General features: G+C 39.1%; 1 protein-coding gene across 1 annotated transcript in view; it reads left to right on the forward strand.

Moving 5' to 3' along the window:
• The window catches only part of LOC6042974, a 455,221-nt gene that overhangs the window by 373,430 nt on the left and 65,431 nt on the right, over positions 1-16,360 (forward strand). Inside the window, exons 5-6 of the mRNA XM_038266300.1 lie at positions 3,759-3,939; positions 4,030-4,281. Of these exons, the coding sequence (XP_038122228.1) occupies positions 3,759-3,939; positions 4,030-4,281 (433 nt within the window). The remainder of the gene's footprint in view (positions 1-3,758; positions 3,940-4,029; positions 4,282-16,360) is intronic.

A 16,360-nucleotide genomic window follows, 5' to 3' on the forward strand; every position in this document is an offset into this window, starting at 1 on the left:
GCATAGCTTCAGTGAGTATGGTGGACTACTTTGCTGGAGTGTTGGGATATGCTTGGATGTCCTGGGTCATCTAAGGACTCCCTGGAGTTAAGATCTGTGAATCTACCGCCGTAACAAACAAGAGGTCGACGGTTTTTGAACCCGGAACATACCCGCATAGCTTCAGTGAGTATGGGGGATTACTTTGCTGGAGTGTTGGGATATGCTTGGATGTCCTGGGTCATCCAAGGACTCCCTGGAGTTGAGATCTGTGAATCTACCGCCGTAACAAACAAGAGGTTGACGGTTTTTGAACCCGTAACATACCCGCATAGCTTCAGTGAGTACGGTAGGCTACTTTGCTGGGGTGTTGGGATGTGTTTGGATGTTCTGGGTCATCCAAGGACTCCCTAGAGTTAAGATCTGTGACTCTACCGCCGTAACAAGCAAGAGGTCAACGGTTTTTGAAGCCGGAACATACCCGCATAGCTTCAGTGAGTATGGTAGACTACTTTGCTGGGGTGTTGGGATGTGTTTGGATGTTCTGGGTCATCCAAGGACTCCTTAGAGTTAAGATATGTGACTCTACCGCCGTAACGAGCAAGAAGTCGACGGTTTTTGAACCCGTAACATACCCGCATAGCTTCAGTGAGTATGGTGGACTACTTTGCTGGAGTGTTCGGATATGCTTGGATGTCCTGGGTCATCTAAGGACTCCCTGGAGTTAAGATCTGTGAATCTACCGCCGTAACAAGCAAGAGGTCGACGGTTTTTGAATCCGGAACATACCCGCATAGCTTCAGTGAGTATGGTAGACTACTATGATGATGTGTTGGGATGTTCTGCGACATCCAAGGACTCCCTGAAGTTAAGATCTATGAGTCTACCGCCGTAACAAGTAAGAGGTCAACGGTTTTTGACCTTGGGACAGACCCGCATAGCTTTAGTGAGTACGGTTGACTACTTTGCTAATGTATTGGACTGTCTTGGGTCATCCAAGAACTCCATTGAGTTATAACACGAGGGGCTACGGCTGTAACAAGGACTTTCTGGGACGGAACATAACAGCAAAAAAGTCTATCATACTCACTGAAGCTCTGCGGATATTTCCCTAGGTCAAATACGTCGACCTCTTGCGTTTTACGTCAGTTAACCCACAAATCTTAACTCCAGGAAGTCCTTGAATGTCCCAGAACATCCCATCATATCAGCAAAGTAGTCTACCATACTCACTGAAGCTATGCGGATGTGTTGCGGGGTCAAAACCTGTTGACCTCTGGTTTGTTACATCGGTAGACCCACAGATCTTAACTCCAAGGAGTTCTTAGATGTCTCAAAACATCTCAAAACATCAGAAAACTAGTCTACCGTATCCACTGAAGCTATGCGGATATGTTCCGCGGTCAAAACCGTCGACCTCGGGCTTGTTACGGTGGTAGACCAACAGATCTTAACTCCAGGTAGTCCTTGGATGTCCCATAACATCACAACACATCAGCAAACTAGTCTACAATAATCACTGAAGCTATGCGGATATGTTTCGGGGTTAAAACCGTCGACCTCTTGCTTGTTACGGCGGTAGATTCACAGATCTTAACTCCAGGGAGTCCTTGGATGTCCCAGAATATCCCTACACATCAGCAAAGTAGTCCATCATACTCACTGAAGCTATGCGGATATGTTCCGGGGTCAAAACCGTCGACCTCTTGCTTGTTACGGCGGTAGATTCACAGATCTTAACTCTAAAGAGTCCTTGGATGACCCAGAATATCCCAACACATCCCAACACCCCAGCAAAGTAGTCCCCATACTCACTGAAGCTATGCGGATATGTTCCGGGGTCAAAAACCGTCGACCTCTTGCTTGTTACGGCGGTAGATTCACAGATCTTAACTCCAAGGAGTCCTTGGATGTCCCAGAATATCCCTACACATCAGCAAAGTAGTCTATCATACTCACTGAAGCTATGCGGATATGTTCCGGGGTCAAAATCCGTCGACCTCTTGCTTGTTACGGCGGTAGATTCACAGATCTTAACTCCAGGGAGTCCTTGGATGACTCAGAACATCCAAACACATCCCAACACCCCAGCAAAGTAGTCCCCCATACTCACTGAAGCTATGCGGATATGTTCCGGGGTCAAAAACCGTCGACCTCTTGCTTGTTACGGCGGTAGACTCAAAGATCTTAACTCCAGGGAGTTCTTGGATGACCCAGATCATCCCAATAAGTTGTTACAATAATGATCTGTAGCTTACTACACTTACTGAAGCAGTCTGGGTAGGATCCGTTGTCAAAATCTTGAAGTTCGACTTGTTTCTTTGATAAGCCTGTTGCACAACATTTCCGGAAGTTTCGGATGGACTAGAACATCCCAGGTGTTCCAAAACCATGTTTCAATGTTTCAATAACATTTCTCAATAAAATACAATTGACACATTTTGAAAATTTTCCGAAACATTACGTAATCCCATATATTCTTAATTTAAGTCATATTCTCAATTTAAGTCATGGACATTCTTTTTTTAAACGATTCTCGATTTAAACACCCCCATTTCGTTGTGTAAATCAAGAATATGGTGTATACATTTGCCGCATTTAGAATTTATTACCAACATTTCCACGAGAAAAGTTTTTTAGAAAATACACAAAGTTTAATGATTTGCAACATATAGATGTAAGCACCTTAGCCTATGTAAGCGATTTAAATAAAGTTCACTAAATTTGAAAAGTTAATGTTAAATACTATTAATATAGTATCGAATTTCCATAGTTCTTTATCTACATAAAAAATATGAAAATGTTTACAATTCATGATATTTGATGAACATTTATGAAGATATTTGTATTAAAAACCTGATAATCCGATTCAACAAAATTATTCCCATATTTCAACTAGAATTTAAAAAAGTGCGGTTGTTTCTGAATACTTTGAAACTTATATTTTTCTCTTATTTTTAAACAAATTTTTCCGTCAGTGTTTTGATATTTTGAAAACAAATTATTGCAAAACAACTGCACGGAGAAAAAAGAGTTCCCAAAATCGTGACCAAGCGTTCGTGAGAATGGGAACCACGAACAAAGTGTTCAAATCGCATGGTACGATTTTGAAAAACGTGACATGGCACCATTCACGATTTAGGGAACTCTTTTCTCTCCGTGTGGGCTGGTGTAAAATGCATTTCAAACACTATTTTCATTCAAATTTTAATACCGTAGCTTGTTGTATCAATTTTGTATTTTTTATAATGGTTGTTGATTAAAAGATGATCAAGTTTTATTATTTTTGTTTTGTTTCCTGTGAACGTCGTTCTTTTAATAACAATAATTACAAAATTGAAAATTATGTAATAAAAATATTTATGTTTTTCAAATTGAAAGATATGACGAATAACCGTTGTATGAATAGTTAAATTAATTAACAAAGTGAGTATTTTTCAAAGCTTAATTGTTTTAGGTCCTTTTCGGTGCTGGAACCTGGTTATGAACGAGTTGGCTTACAAAATGCTCACTTGTGCATGAACCACGTGGCCTTAAAATTGTAAATATTTTCTTTAAGTATAAAATTAAATGTTTAAAATTTTACAGTTGAGACTGAAAAATTCCAGCAAAATAGTCACACTTTTAATACAATTATGATTAAAAAATTTAACATCTGGTTTAAATAGCAAATAAAGCGAATTGAAACTTTTAATAAAAAGTGCAAGATATTTTAAAGTCAAACCAAAATTCCATTTTCCATGTGATTCCTGATTTAAAATCATATTTTTCAATTTCAGTCACCTGAACAAGACCACCACGTACGAGGAGCCGGAGCGGTACCACTACAACGACTCGCCGCCGGAGCCACGGCTGGTGGTCCTTCATCGGAGCCCCACGCTCGGCTTTGGCTTCGTGGCGGGCAGCGAAAAACCTGTGATTGTGCGGTTCGTGACCGAGGGTGGCCCTAGTGTACATAAGGTGAATTTTTTTTTCAACGTTTCGGCTCACTTGGTGGATTTCTTCAGGATATTTATTTTTTTATTTTTTTATCGTTTTCTCCCCTTCCAGTTGGAGCCCGGTGACCAAATATTAGCTGTAAACGGCGAGGACGTCAAGGAGGCGCCCCGCGACCATGTGATACAATTAGTTAGAAATTGCGAAAGTACGGTGTCGCTGCTGGTGTGTCAACCGCAGCTGTACAACGCCGTCGGCCGGAAGTCGACGCTGCTGTCGGCGGGCAAGAAGGCAAAGCTGAAATCCCGCCCGATCCGGGTCCGGTTCGCGGAGAGTGTGTGCGTCAACGGGGCGCCGCTGTTTCCGGTGAGTAAAAACCCCAAATAAACCACGCGCGTAATGAGGCCGGAAAGGAGTCCTCTTTTCGGGGGGTTTCCGGACTGTTTCCCTTTCGGGGATTCCGCCTTGACTCCTAGAAGTTACAAATTAAACATTTTACGACCCACCCCGACCGTGTCGTTATCGATTCTGGTGATGACCCCTTTTGGGGCGGTCCAGTGGGGAAAATCTCCAACAAAAAGGCAGATTTTGGACTAGACCCCCTTCTGTCTAAATACCAATAAACAGTGCGTTAGTATGTTTGTGTCCGGCGCTCGTAATGAAAATTGACACGTAAAATGACCATGGGATCATCAGCTAATATTAGAATTTTATTATGAGGAGGGAAGAAATGGGTGGGATAAAACTTTGATTACGACTTTCGGTGGAGATTTGGGATTGGATTTTGCTGACCTAGAAAAATGTACCACCTCAGTTTTGCTTACAATATACAGCAATTCCCCACGTAATTGAAAGACGCAACTTTTGGTACCCAGACATGTATAGGTCATCGCTGTAATATTCAATATGTGGCCCTTTTAAAATGTTAGTCTTGATTTTAAAATTTTCAAAATATTTTTTTCGAAAAGGTTGGGAAATTTCAAGAATGTTTCATATTCGATGCTTGTGTGCTCTCTTATACTAACTGACATTTTGGTGGTTACGAGAAAATCGATTTTTTAACTTTGAATAACTGTTTCTGGGAAACTATTCGACAAACAATTGTCCTAATAATTTTAAAGTGTGCTCCTGACATAACTTAAAGATATGGTAAAATATGAAAACTTTTGAAATGCAAAAAAAAAAATTGGCAGAGAAATTACGAAAAAAAATCATGCTTGCAATTAGCACAAGTGTGTCTTGAACAGTGATTTGTATGAGTTAGCACAAACGTGCACAGGGCGAATTTTGCAGTTGAGCTAAAATGCTTCTTCGATGGCAGAGTCGTGTATACTTCCAACGTGGCACTTGGTACAAAAGTGCGCAGAGTCATTTTATTGTAAAAATAGTAGTTATTTGTTGTTTCAATGTTTTTTGCGTAGTAACTTAGAATTGTTGCTAGTTAAGAAACATTTTTCTCAACAATACTCTTTTAATAGACTTGTTTATCATTAAATTTATTGTGAAAATTGCAGTTTTAGAGAGCAACTACCGTTAAAACTTGAATTTTATGAAGAAAAACTTAGTGAAGTGTGAGGTTGCATAAATATAAGTATGATTATCCATGAAATAGCTTCAATAAGATCAAGTATGACGAAAACCGGATAGATCTACGCTTACAAACAGAAGAAAATGATTTTGTAAAAACTTTGAGCCAGTTTATTTTATTTCCATCATGTCATACGACCTTTTTAGAAATGCTAGATATCCAGGACACAAACCATAGAACTGTTATGGTATATTGCAGTTAGAACAAGTGTGTCTCTTGCAATGGATTCTTAGTTTGTATCGATTAGAACAAAAGTGCACCAAAAAAAATCAATGCTTAGTCTTTGAACATGGACGACCCCTACAGTTGTGCTAAGTGTGCACAACTACGTGAATGATGTTGTTACGTGTTTTTTTTGGTGTGGACGACCCTGCACTTGTTCTAAGTGTGCACAACTACTTGAAGGGTGTTTGAGTTGGATATTTGGGTTAGGCTAAGTGTGTGGTTGGTTAGTGTATGATGTTGTTACGTAATTTTTTGGATTGGACATTCCCTGCAGTTGTGCTAAGTGTGTACAACTACTTAAAAATGTTTTAAATTGGATATTTGAGTTAGGCTAAGTTTGAGATTGGTTAGTGGCTGATTTTGTTACTTAGTTTTTGGGTTGGACGACCCTGCAGTTGTGCTTAATGTGCACAACTTCTCGAAGGGTTTTTGAGTTGGATATTTGGGTTAGGCTAAGTGTGACATTGGCTAGTGGATGTTATTGATACGTAGATTTTTGGATTGGACGATCCCTGCAATTGTGCTAAGTGTGCACAACAAGAGTTCCCAAATGAACCGGTTGGGCTAGGTTCACCTATTGGTTCGGCTTAAACCTCCCTTTGTGGTTCAATCCTGGTTCAGTGAACCATGAACCATTCGTTACACCATGACATTAGTTACACCGAACATACGTTTCACCGTAAAAATCGTTACACCGCAACATTGGTTACACCGTAACATTCGTTACACCGTACCATTCGTTACACCGTAACATTCGTTACACCGTAACATTCGTTACACCGCATCATTCGTTACACCGTAACATTCATTACACCGTAACATTAATTACACCGTAACATTAATTACACCGTAACATTCGTTACACCGTATCATTCGTTACACCGTATCATTCGTTACACCGTAACATTCGTTACACCATATCATTCGTTACACCGTAACATTCGTTACACCGTATCATTCGAAACATCGTAAAATTCGTTACACCGTAGTATGGTTACACCATAACATTCATTACACCGTAGTATGGTCACACCGTAACATTCGTTACACCGTAAAATTCGTAACACCGTAGTATGGATACACCGTAACATTCGTTACACCGTAAAATTCGTAACACCGTAGTATGGATACACCGTAACATTCGTTACACCGTACCGTTACACCGTAAAATTCGTTACACCGTAAAATTCGTTACACCGTAACACCGTAACATTCATTACACCGTAGTATGGTTACACCGTAACATTCGTTACACCGTAACATTCGTTACACCATGCCATTCGTCACACCGTATTATTCGTTACACCATGCCATTCGTCACACCGTAACATTCGTTATACCGTAACATTTGTTACACCGTAACATTCGTTACACCGTATCATTCGTTACACCGTAAAATTCGTTACACCGTAACATTCGTTACACCGTAGTATGGTTACACCGTAACATTCATTACACCGTAGTATGGTTACACCGTAACATTTGTTACACCGTAAAATTCGTTACACCGTAGTATGGATACACCGTAACATTCGTTACACCGTACCATTCGTTACACCGTAACATTCGTTACATCGTAACACCGTAACATTCATTACACCGTAGTATGGTTACACCGTAGTATGGTTACACCGTGACATTCTTTACACCGTGACATTCGTTACACCGCATCATTCGTTACACCGTAACATTCAGTACACCGTAACATTCATTACACCGTAACATTCGTTACACTGTATCATTCGTTACACCGTAACATTCGTTACACCATATCAATCGTTACACCGTAACATTCGTTACACCAAAACATTCTTTACACCGTAGTATGGTTACACCGTAACATTCGGTACACCGTAACATTCGTTAAACTGAAGTATGGTTACACCGTAACATTGTTATACCACAACATTCGTTGCATCGTAGCATTCTTTACACCGTGACATTCGTTACACCGTAATACACCGCAATTAAAACATTTTTTTAAGTCGTTGTGCACACTTAGCACAACTGCAGGGGTCGTCCAATAAAAAAAACTACGTAACAACATCATCCATTCACCAATATCACACTTAGCCTAACTCAAATATCCAATTCAAAAACCCCCCAAGTAGTTGTGCACACTTAGCACAACTGCAGGGGTCAGCCAGTAAAAAAAAACTACGTAACAATAACATCTACTAATTAATCTCACACTTAGCCTAACCCAAATATCCAATTTAAAACATTTTTAAGTCGTTGTGCACACTTAGAACAACTGCAGGGGTCGTCCAATCCAAAAACTACGTAACAATAACATCCACCTACCAATGTCACACTTAGGGGTCATCCAATTAAAAAAACTCTGCCACTAAATAATTATTTGACACACTTCGTCTAACTTACAACTTCTTCACGTATCCAAATGTGCACACTTGTGCTAATTGCCTTCCAAAATAGTGCTCCATAATATTGCTCAAACTAGTAAGGACACCTGGCAATTTACCATAATATTATAGTGCAATCGTATTTTTATGGATTTGCGTGTTTTCAAAAGGTCAAGCCATGATGAAAAATAAGAGAGCACATCCATGATGCGTTCGAAAATGTCAGTTAGTTCAAATGGTTGCAGGGCGATATCTCCGCGTAGGAAACGAATTTTTCAGATCTCTTAGAAGCGTTTTGTAGGGAATTTAATTAGCTAAAAGATGTCATCATTAACTCATTTTGGCCCAAAAGTCAGTTAGTACATCAGAGCACAGAGGCATCGATATATTAACATTGAAAATCGGACCATTAGCTGCTGAGATATCGTCATTAGAAAATGGTGGGTTGTTTTGGTGAGATTTAGAAAACTTCAATTTTCGTGTTTCTTTTTCTTAAAACGGCTCTATCTCAGCAACCCGAGGTCCAATCTTCAATGTCTCTTAGACAATTTTATAGCAAATTTTCTGAACTTTTCAAAAAAAATATTTTTAAGAAATAGTCACTCATGGTCACTATTTTTTTTAAAATTGAAAAACTGCAAATATTTCGCTAAAATCAAACTTTCGGTGGCTATATCTTGAAAACGGAGCCCTTTATCAAAAAATCTGTAAAGTACTTTTCGATTGCAAATTCAATTTTGCATTAAAAAGTAATGTCAAACTTGTTTTTGCATGAAACTTCAATTTTTTCCAAAAATCACTATTTTTTCAAAAAATCATAACTCGGCGGCAGATTTTTTGACCATGTTTCTCTATGGCGGATTTTTGTCCCCTAAAACATATCAAAAAATCACGAAAATAAAAAAGTACTTATTTTCGGAAATTGAGTTTTAGTAAAAAAAATATTGATATACAAATCTGCAATTTTTTTTCCGTGTACCTATTTTTTCTCAAAAGTCTTCAACAATACCTACAACTTTGCCGAAGACACCAAATTGATCAGAAAATTCACTCAAAAGTTACAGCTGTTTGAATATTTACATACCATTTTTGTATGGACACTGTCCATTGGACAGCAGCCAAAATTGTATGGAGACTTTTATGAGTGAACCAATGACGCAAAATAGCTTATTTGGTCATAGGGAAGGCCCTCACAAAGTTTGAGTTAAATAAAAAAATACAAAAAATAAAAATGGTCGAAATCGGGCGATTTCGTAGAGAGTTGCTCATTTAATTTTTCCTCGATTTAAACTGGAGAAGTGACATTACACCAGAAAAGCGGTAAAATTACATATTTATTTTTTCTTACAGTAAAACGGGGTGACTGTGATAGAATTGCGATTTTTTCGCAAAATGAAGAGTACAATTGAAATAGGAACGGAATGGTTAAGAATCATACTGGCCGTGGTAGAGAAGTATTCAAAGTACCTCAAGAAGAGCTTTTCATAAAATTTTGAAAAAGTTTAAAAAGTCAGTTAACTATAGTTAAGAAAATGTTGATGAAAGTAGTTATTTTAAACTTCTCAAAGTGTCATGATTTTCTCAATGAACATGATTTGATCAGAAAACGGATTGCAACTTCGGATTCTTTGGACATTTTTCCACAAGGAGATGGTTAAGGGGTTACATACATGTAGAAAATCACAAAATTTCATATTACAAAATTTATTAAATCAACTTAAGAGATGATTTTCAATCACTCCTGCAAGTTTCATGAAGATATTTAATGATTTAACTGAGTTAGAGACGATTTAAGCTCAAAATTTTGCCATGCGCAAAGCGAGCTGTCAAACTTTGAGAGCGTTTTTCTCTGAACACCAAGTTTATTTACGGGTGCCACGATATCTCGAGATGGGACGGACCAAATTGGCTGAAATTTTGGGTGAAGCCTCCTAAGATATGTCCTGTGTGCATGACGGAGCCCGATTTTAAAATTTTGAATTTTCAAAAATTACAAAAATCAAAAACTGGCGATTTTTTATATGAAAAACAGATAAATATTTTTATCTTTTTTATAATAATCTTTTTGTAAATCTGCCTTCGTCATGCACACGGGACCGGTTTAACGAGTCTTCACCAAAATTTTGAGCCGATTTGGTCGAAGCAATGTTGAGATATCGTGGCACCCGTTTTTTTTTTTTTTAACTGCTAGCTCCAAATAGCTATATCTCGGCAATGATACAACCAAATGTTTTCAAATTTGTTTTGTTAATAGATGGAAATACATTTTTTTAATGCCCTGAAAACAGATTTTCAAAAAAGTTTAATTGTGTGCTCAAACCAACCTCTGACATTTTTGCCGATTTTCATATATATATTAGGGTGTTTCATCCGAACAAAAAAGTTCTCAGAATCAGGCAAACCGAGGTTCCTCTAGTAGAGGATACACATAGGGACTCTCATGTCAAATATCAGCCCATTTGGTTGAGAATTGGCCTGTCTCCAGCGGTTCAAAGTTTACATGTAAATTACTATGGGATTTTTATGCTTTTCGTTCAATCGTTCCTAAAGGTCTGGGGACAACATGGATTCACTCGGAATAAAGACAGGTGTGTAGGGAATGGTCCAATGAACGAATTCCAGAAGGAATTAGGGTTGTCCATTCTGTCCCCAAGGTGCGCATTGGATCGACGTCCGGTGTCTCCTGAATCAACCATTCACCCTTCAAATGTACGCATTGTCCTTAGTATGCTATGACGGCTAGCTGAAAATTACGACGCCCCATGTCAGATGGTGAACACATTAATGTCACTGGAATATCTTGTCACAGGCTCAACTGATTTTGGCCGGAATAGTTTTAATTGATCCGTCTTAACGTCCCCTAAGTTGCTATTTAAATTCAAGCAGTTTTATCATGTATTTAAAAAGTTATGATAAAAAAAACTGTTTCATATTAAATTAAAAATATGGTAAAACGTTACTTAATCCACCCTTAGGTGGTTGGTGCCTTCCTCTCATTCAAAGGGTAATGCTATCCAAAATAGACACGCTCGTGGGAAGGTCTTTAAATTACCTATACAAAGATAGGTCGCATGATATATTTGGAATACGTTTTCATCTAAATATCTGAGAACTAGCCTCCCAAAAGAGTATAAATAACTCTTAAGTGCTTATAACTTTTGATAGGGTTGTCAGATCTTCAATGTTTTGGACGCGTTGGAAAGGTCTTTTGATTACCTGTTCAACGACGGGTTGCATGATAGATCCGGACAACGTTTTCATCGTGATATCTGAGATCCGGCTTCCAAAAAGTGCATAAATTACACTTAATTGCTAATAACTTTTGATAGGGTTGTCAGATCTTCAATGTATTGGTCGCGTTGGAAAGGTCTTTTAAATACCTTTCTAAAAATGTATAACATGCTGGGGTTTCTTACAAAAACCACCCTTTTTACAATCTTCCGGACTTTAGTCAAAATTGTTTTTTTAGCATAACTTTTGAAGTACTTTACTAAACTTCATAATTTTCAATAGGGACTTATGGGACCCCAAGACGAATCGAATGAGACCAAAACGGTCCAAATCGGTTAAGCCAGTGCTGAGATAATCGAGTGCATATTTTTTGGTGCACAGACCCACATCCCTACACACACACACACACACACACACACACACACACACACACACACACACACACACACACACACACAGACATTTGCTCAGAATTCGATTCTGAGTCGATAGGTATACATGAAGGTGGGTCTAGGAGGTCTAATTGAGAAGTTCAGTTTTCGAGTGATTTTATAGCCTTTCCTCAGTAAGGTGAGGAAGGCAAAAAGGGTGGTTTTTTCATGAAACCCTCACATGTTATATATTTTTAGAAAGCATATGAGAAGACCTCTCTTGTGGATTAAGAATATTCAAGATCTGACTTACCTATCTAAAATTACAAGCAGTTTAAAAAATGGTCGGAATTTACATAACCTCAAATGGTCCCGTCTGATCGCCACGTAAAAAGCCTTGTAGAGAGACGCCATTTTCCTGATAGACGGTGTCTGTATAATCTTGACAATAAGTCTGTAGGAAGTCCATTTTTTTACTCGTCACTTATTTTTATAAGGACCTCTTAGGCGCTGCGATCACGTTAGGGGAGATCCATAAACCATGTGGACACTTTAGGGGATTGTAATCACTCTATAAATGAGAGGAAGGCACCAACCACCTAAAGGTGAATTAAGTAACCCCGGTTTAGGGTACATAAAAGATGTACCCCTTCCCAGATGTAATATTACCATGATTTTTTGACTGTGTATATGAATGTGAGGAGGGCACAAACCACCTAAAGGTGGATTGAGTAACGTTTTGTTTTTATTTTACCAAAGAAGTTATTTTGCATGATTGGTTCGTCCATACAAGTCTCTATACAATTTTGGCGACCGTCCATACAAAAAGGCTATTGAATTACACATTAAATAAAATCATAGTAATATTACATCTGGGAAGGGGTGTATCTTTTATGTCAGAAAAATTAGTAATTTTACCTCTGAAAATGAGTAATTTTACCACTTTTCTGGTGTAATGCCACTTTTTCAGTCTAAATCAGAGATGCCACATTTGAAGATTTTTGAGCACAGCACAGGCAATGTTCAAATGTATTGTTTTTTTCATGTTATTCGATAACTTTTATTTCAATGAATTACTCACGAGAAAGATAACAATGTTTTGCTTCTATTGCCAAAACCAGATTTAAAAAATATTGTTTTGCCATTAAGTTAAACTCATTTGCGTTTTTGTGATGTGCCCGAAATTCTGCAAAATCTTGCATGCCTGGTCCAAATTGAGGTTGAATACCAACATTAATATTCAACCTACCAAGTTTAAACTATTTTTAACTGAGCATTCAAAAACACTGATTCTTGGGAACAGATTTTCTGATTGATATGGTGTTTTCGGCAAAGTTGTTGATATTGCTTAGAAATTTTCAGAAAAAAATAGTAAAACTCAAAAAAATCCAAATGTTTTATTGGACTTTTCACAAAAAGATTAATTACGCACTTTTGATCATTCTCATTTTTGGATAAAAATAACTGTAGCGATTTCCTCTGCTGAAGTTTAGGCGATTTCTCCGCGTGCTAAAAAAAAGTTGGAACGATTTTTTCGGTCGCAGAAATTACAGATTTGATCAAATCGAGATCTGCTAAGTTCTGGGGTCATTAAGACATTCTTACAAATCACTGAAAAAAAGAATCGTCCTGATTGATTGAATTATGCTCCAGAACCAGCGAGTTGAAGTTACCGTTCCAAATTTGTTGGGAGGCTTGGGCGTCCGTGCACAGTAAAAAGAATCATGGTAATGTTACTCGCTTACTTTTTCAAAAGGTCCTATGTACATAGGAAACCCAAGGCGCATTGGTTGTTTTGAAAAAGTAATCTAGATTACATCTAAGAAACTTTTAATGTCAGAAAACATGTGTAATTTTACCTCTGAAAATGTGTAATTTTACCACTTTTCTGATGTAATGTCACTTTTTCACTCTAAAATGAGTTAAAATAACATCATAAAAGAGGTAATATTCAACCTTCCAAAATTACACCTTCCAAATTTACATTATTTTTTACTGTGTAGGACATATTTATAGAACTCAACATAACGAGCAGTCCAAACATCCAAACATCCTCGCAAAAATTTCACGAACAAAAATGCTTTGTCTTATTTTGACGCGTTGAACTCAAATATGTCTAAAAAACACTCAAAGTGATCTTTGAATCAAGATGGTGGTCAAAATGGCGACTGTGCGAGGTTAGTGTTTATTTGTTTATAACAGGCAATCGACATTTTCAATTCGAATTGAATTGGAGTCACTGAATTAGAATTGTGCTCAAAATAATTAATACTCGATGAAAAAAATACTGGGACAATGTTACAAATTTATTATGAAAACTGTGGTGTGACAACTTTGCAAATTAAGGCAGCATAGGGGTAAGTAAGCCTAACATCAACCAGACTTCTATTTTCGTGAAAAAGTGATGATTTTCAACGATTCACATGACCTACACTTTAAAGGGTGATGGATCGCACTCTCCCATTTGGGAAGTAATTATTTTCATTTTCCTCCACAACTCCCGCGCGGGAACGCCAGGAAAACCGTGATTTGGTCCCGGTTTCCTCCTCTTAAGGGTGGCTGTAAGCTAGGATCAAACACGCACTAACGCACTTACATTACACAAACAGTAATTAACACTGATTTAAGCGATGGTATAAAACAAATGCCTAAACAGCCAGCGCCCTCCTCGCCACTTTATATTTGGACTCGCGTGCCACGTGGCTAGCCCTATGGAGGGGAGGGGGAGGATGTTTTCGCACAGGGGTGGAAATTTATGGTGGTTCTGACGATCCGATTTGGGGGCGATAAATAAGCACCCCACCCCGGTTGGCTAATAAGCGACCGACTAGCATAATTGCGTGCACGGTTGGGAATTTTTATACTTTGGCCCAGATTTGGTGGAATGTAAGTGGCTCCCATTTCTACGGTTCAGGAAAGAAATTTAGTCACGCACAGGTGGTTTGATGTAGTGGAAGAAATTAGCTTGTTGGGAAGCTTTGTTCTAGGTTTGATTTATAAATTTTTTCTGTTAAACTATTTAGTCAAGAGATATTGTGATTTTTTCCATAATTCAGGCTATCAAAAAAAATCGAAAAGCCAAAACTGAAAAAGTGACTTTCCCCAATAAAATTCTCTCCCAAAGTTCTCATGCTCCCATTCTCAAATTAACACACGACCTCTCAACCTGAGCAAATGCAAACCCTCCAGATTATCCGATGCCATCCTCCATCGAGGGACCGTGTAGATGTCCTGTCAAACACCTACTCCAAGCCAGTTCTGTTCAGCCTCCTCCAATTACCAGCATGTACGATGGGAGGCCCATCTGGGCTCGACTCCATGTCCAAATCCCAAACTCCCCCTCCGGCGGCAAAGATGGTCAAAAAGCCAAATCGTGTCCATCGTCCCGTTAGTAGGCAGATTGCGAAGGTGGTAAAAGTCGATAAAACTGGGCAACGACACACACATACAGGTCAGGCCACAAATTGGTAATGAATTTTGTGGCCACGTGACCGAAATGGGAATGTTTACGGCTGATGGCCGATCTGTATCGTCTGCTTGGTGGTGGTGGTGGTGGTGGTGGTGGTGGTGGTGGTGGGGAGGGGTAATTATTTTATGTGACTCTGGAGGAAATTGCGTGGGTGGTGGATTTTACTACGCAAGGTGGTTTCATAAAAGTTAATGGTGATGAAACAGGTGTTTTGACTGTCCGCACTAATCAGTGAAGTTTAGTGGGCAGAGAGTTTCTTTAATACTGAAAAAGTACACAACTTTTTTATTTTACTCTAATTCGATACCCAAATCATCTCAAATTCAACCACGTCCAGCTACCTTAAATGCAATTACAAGAACCACCTCGTAAGCCGCCAGTCCGACGACCTCCGCCATCGGATAACACCAACAAGCCAGAATTGAAATCGATATCCAGCTGACTTCACCTCCCTTCTTCAACTCGCGCCGCTCCTCGTTCGACTCCCGGTTACAGCTCTCCAGCTCCGTCGCGTACAACTTCCGAAAGCCAGCACAATCGTCTTCGGGCGGGTGATCTCTGACTTTGAACTTGACAAAAACGAACAACCGATGGCACAGATCCGCACTTCGGCTAACCTCGATGTAACAGTCCTGTTTCAGCCTGTCCCGCTGGCAAACCCTCAGGCTCGTTTCGTTGGCCGGCGATTCCGTGCTGAGCTGCGTCACCAATCCTCGGAAGTGAACTCCGCCGAGGTTCAGCCGAATCGTTGACGTTGGATCGCTGCAGAAAACGTCGGAAGAGTTGGGCGGGGATTGGACGCAGTCTAGCTCTGATTCGATGCAGGACGCTTTGTGCGGTTTGCTGAGTTGACTTGGTTGATTGTGGATGCGGAGTGGAATCACTCCGACAAGTTTGAAGGCGCAGTTTCTTCGGCTGGATGTCACCAGCGATAGGTTACTGTAGGATGAGCTGGGATTGAGCTGCTTCACATCGATTGAGTGAAAACAAGTTATTGCGATGAACACTGCGCTCCGTAGCATCTCGTCGAGGAATGAAGAAGTGATTTCTGAAGGATATTGATTGTGATTCAACTTCCTAATAGTTGGAAAAGATACTGGCTATAATTTGTTATTAAAGTCTTATTATAAATATCTATCTATATATTATGAATAGCTATCAATTGCGTAAAATGTTACTTAGAAGCAATCAACTGACT

This window comes from Culex quinquefasciatus, chromosome 3 (genome assembly GCF_015732765.1).
Source record: "Culex quinquefasciatus strain JHB chromosome 3, VPISU_Cqui_1.0_pri_paternal, whole genome shotgun sequence".
In the NCBI taxonomy this organism is placed as follows: Eukaryota; Metazoa; Arthropoda; class Insecta; order Diptera; family Culicidae; genus Culex; species Culex quinquefasciatus.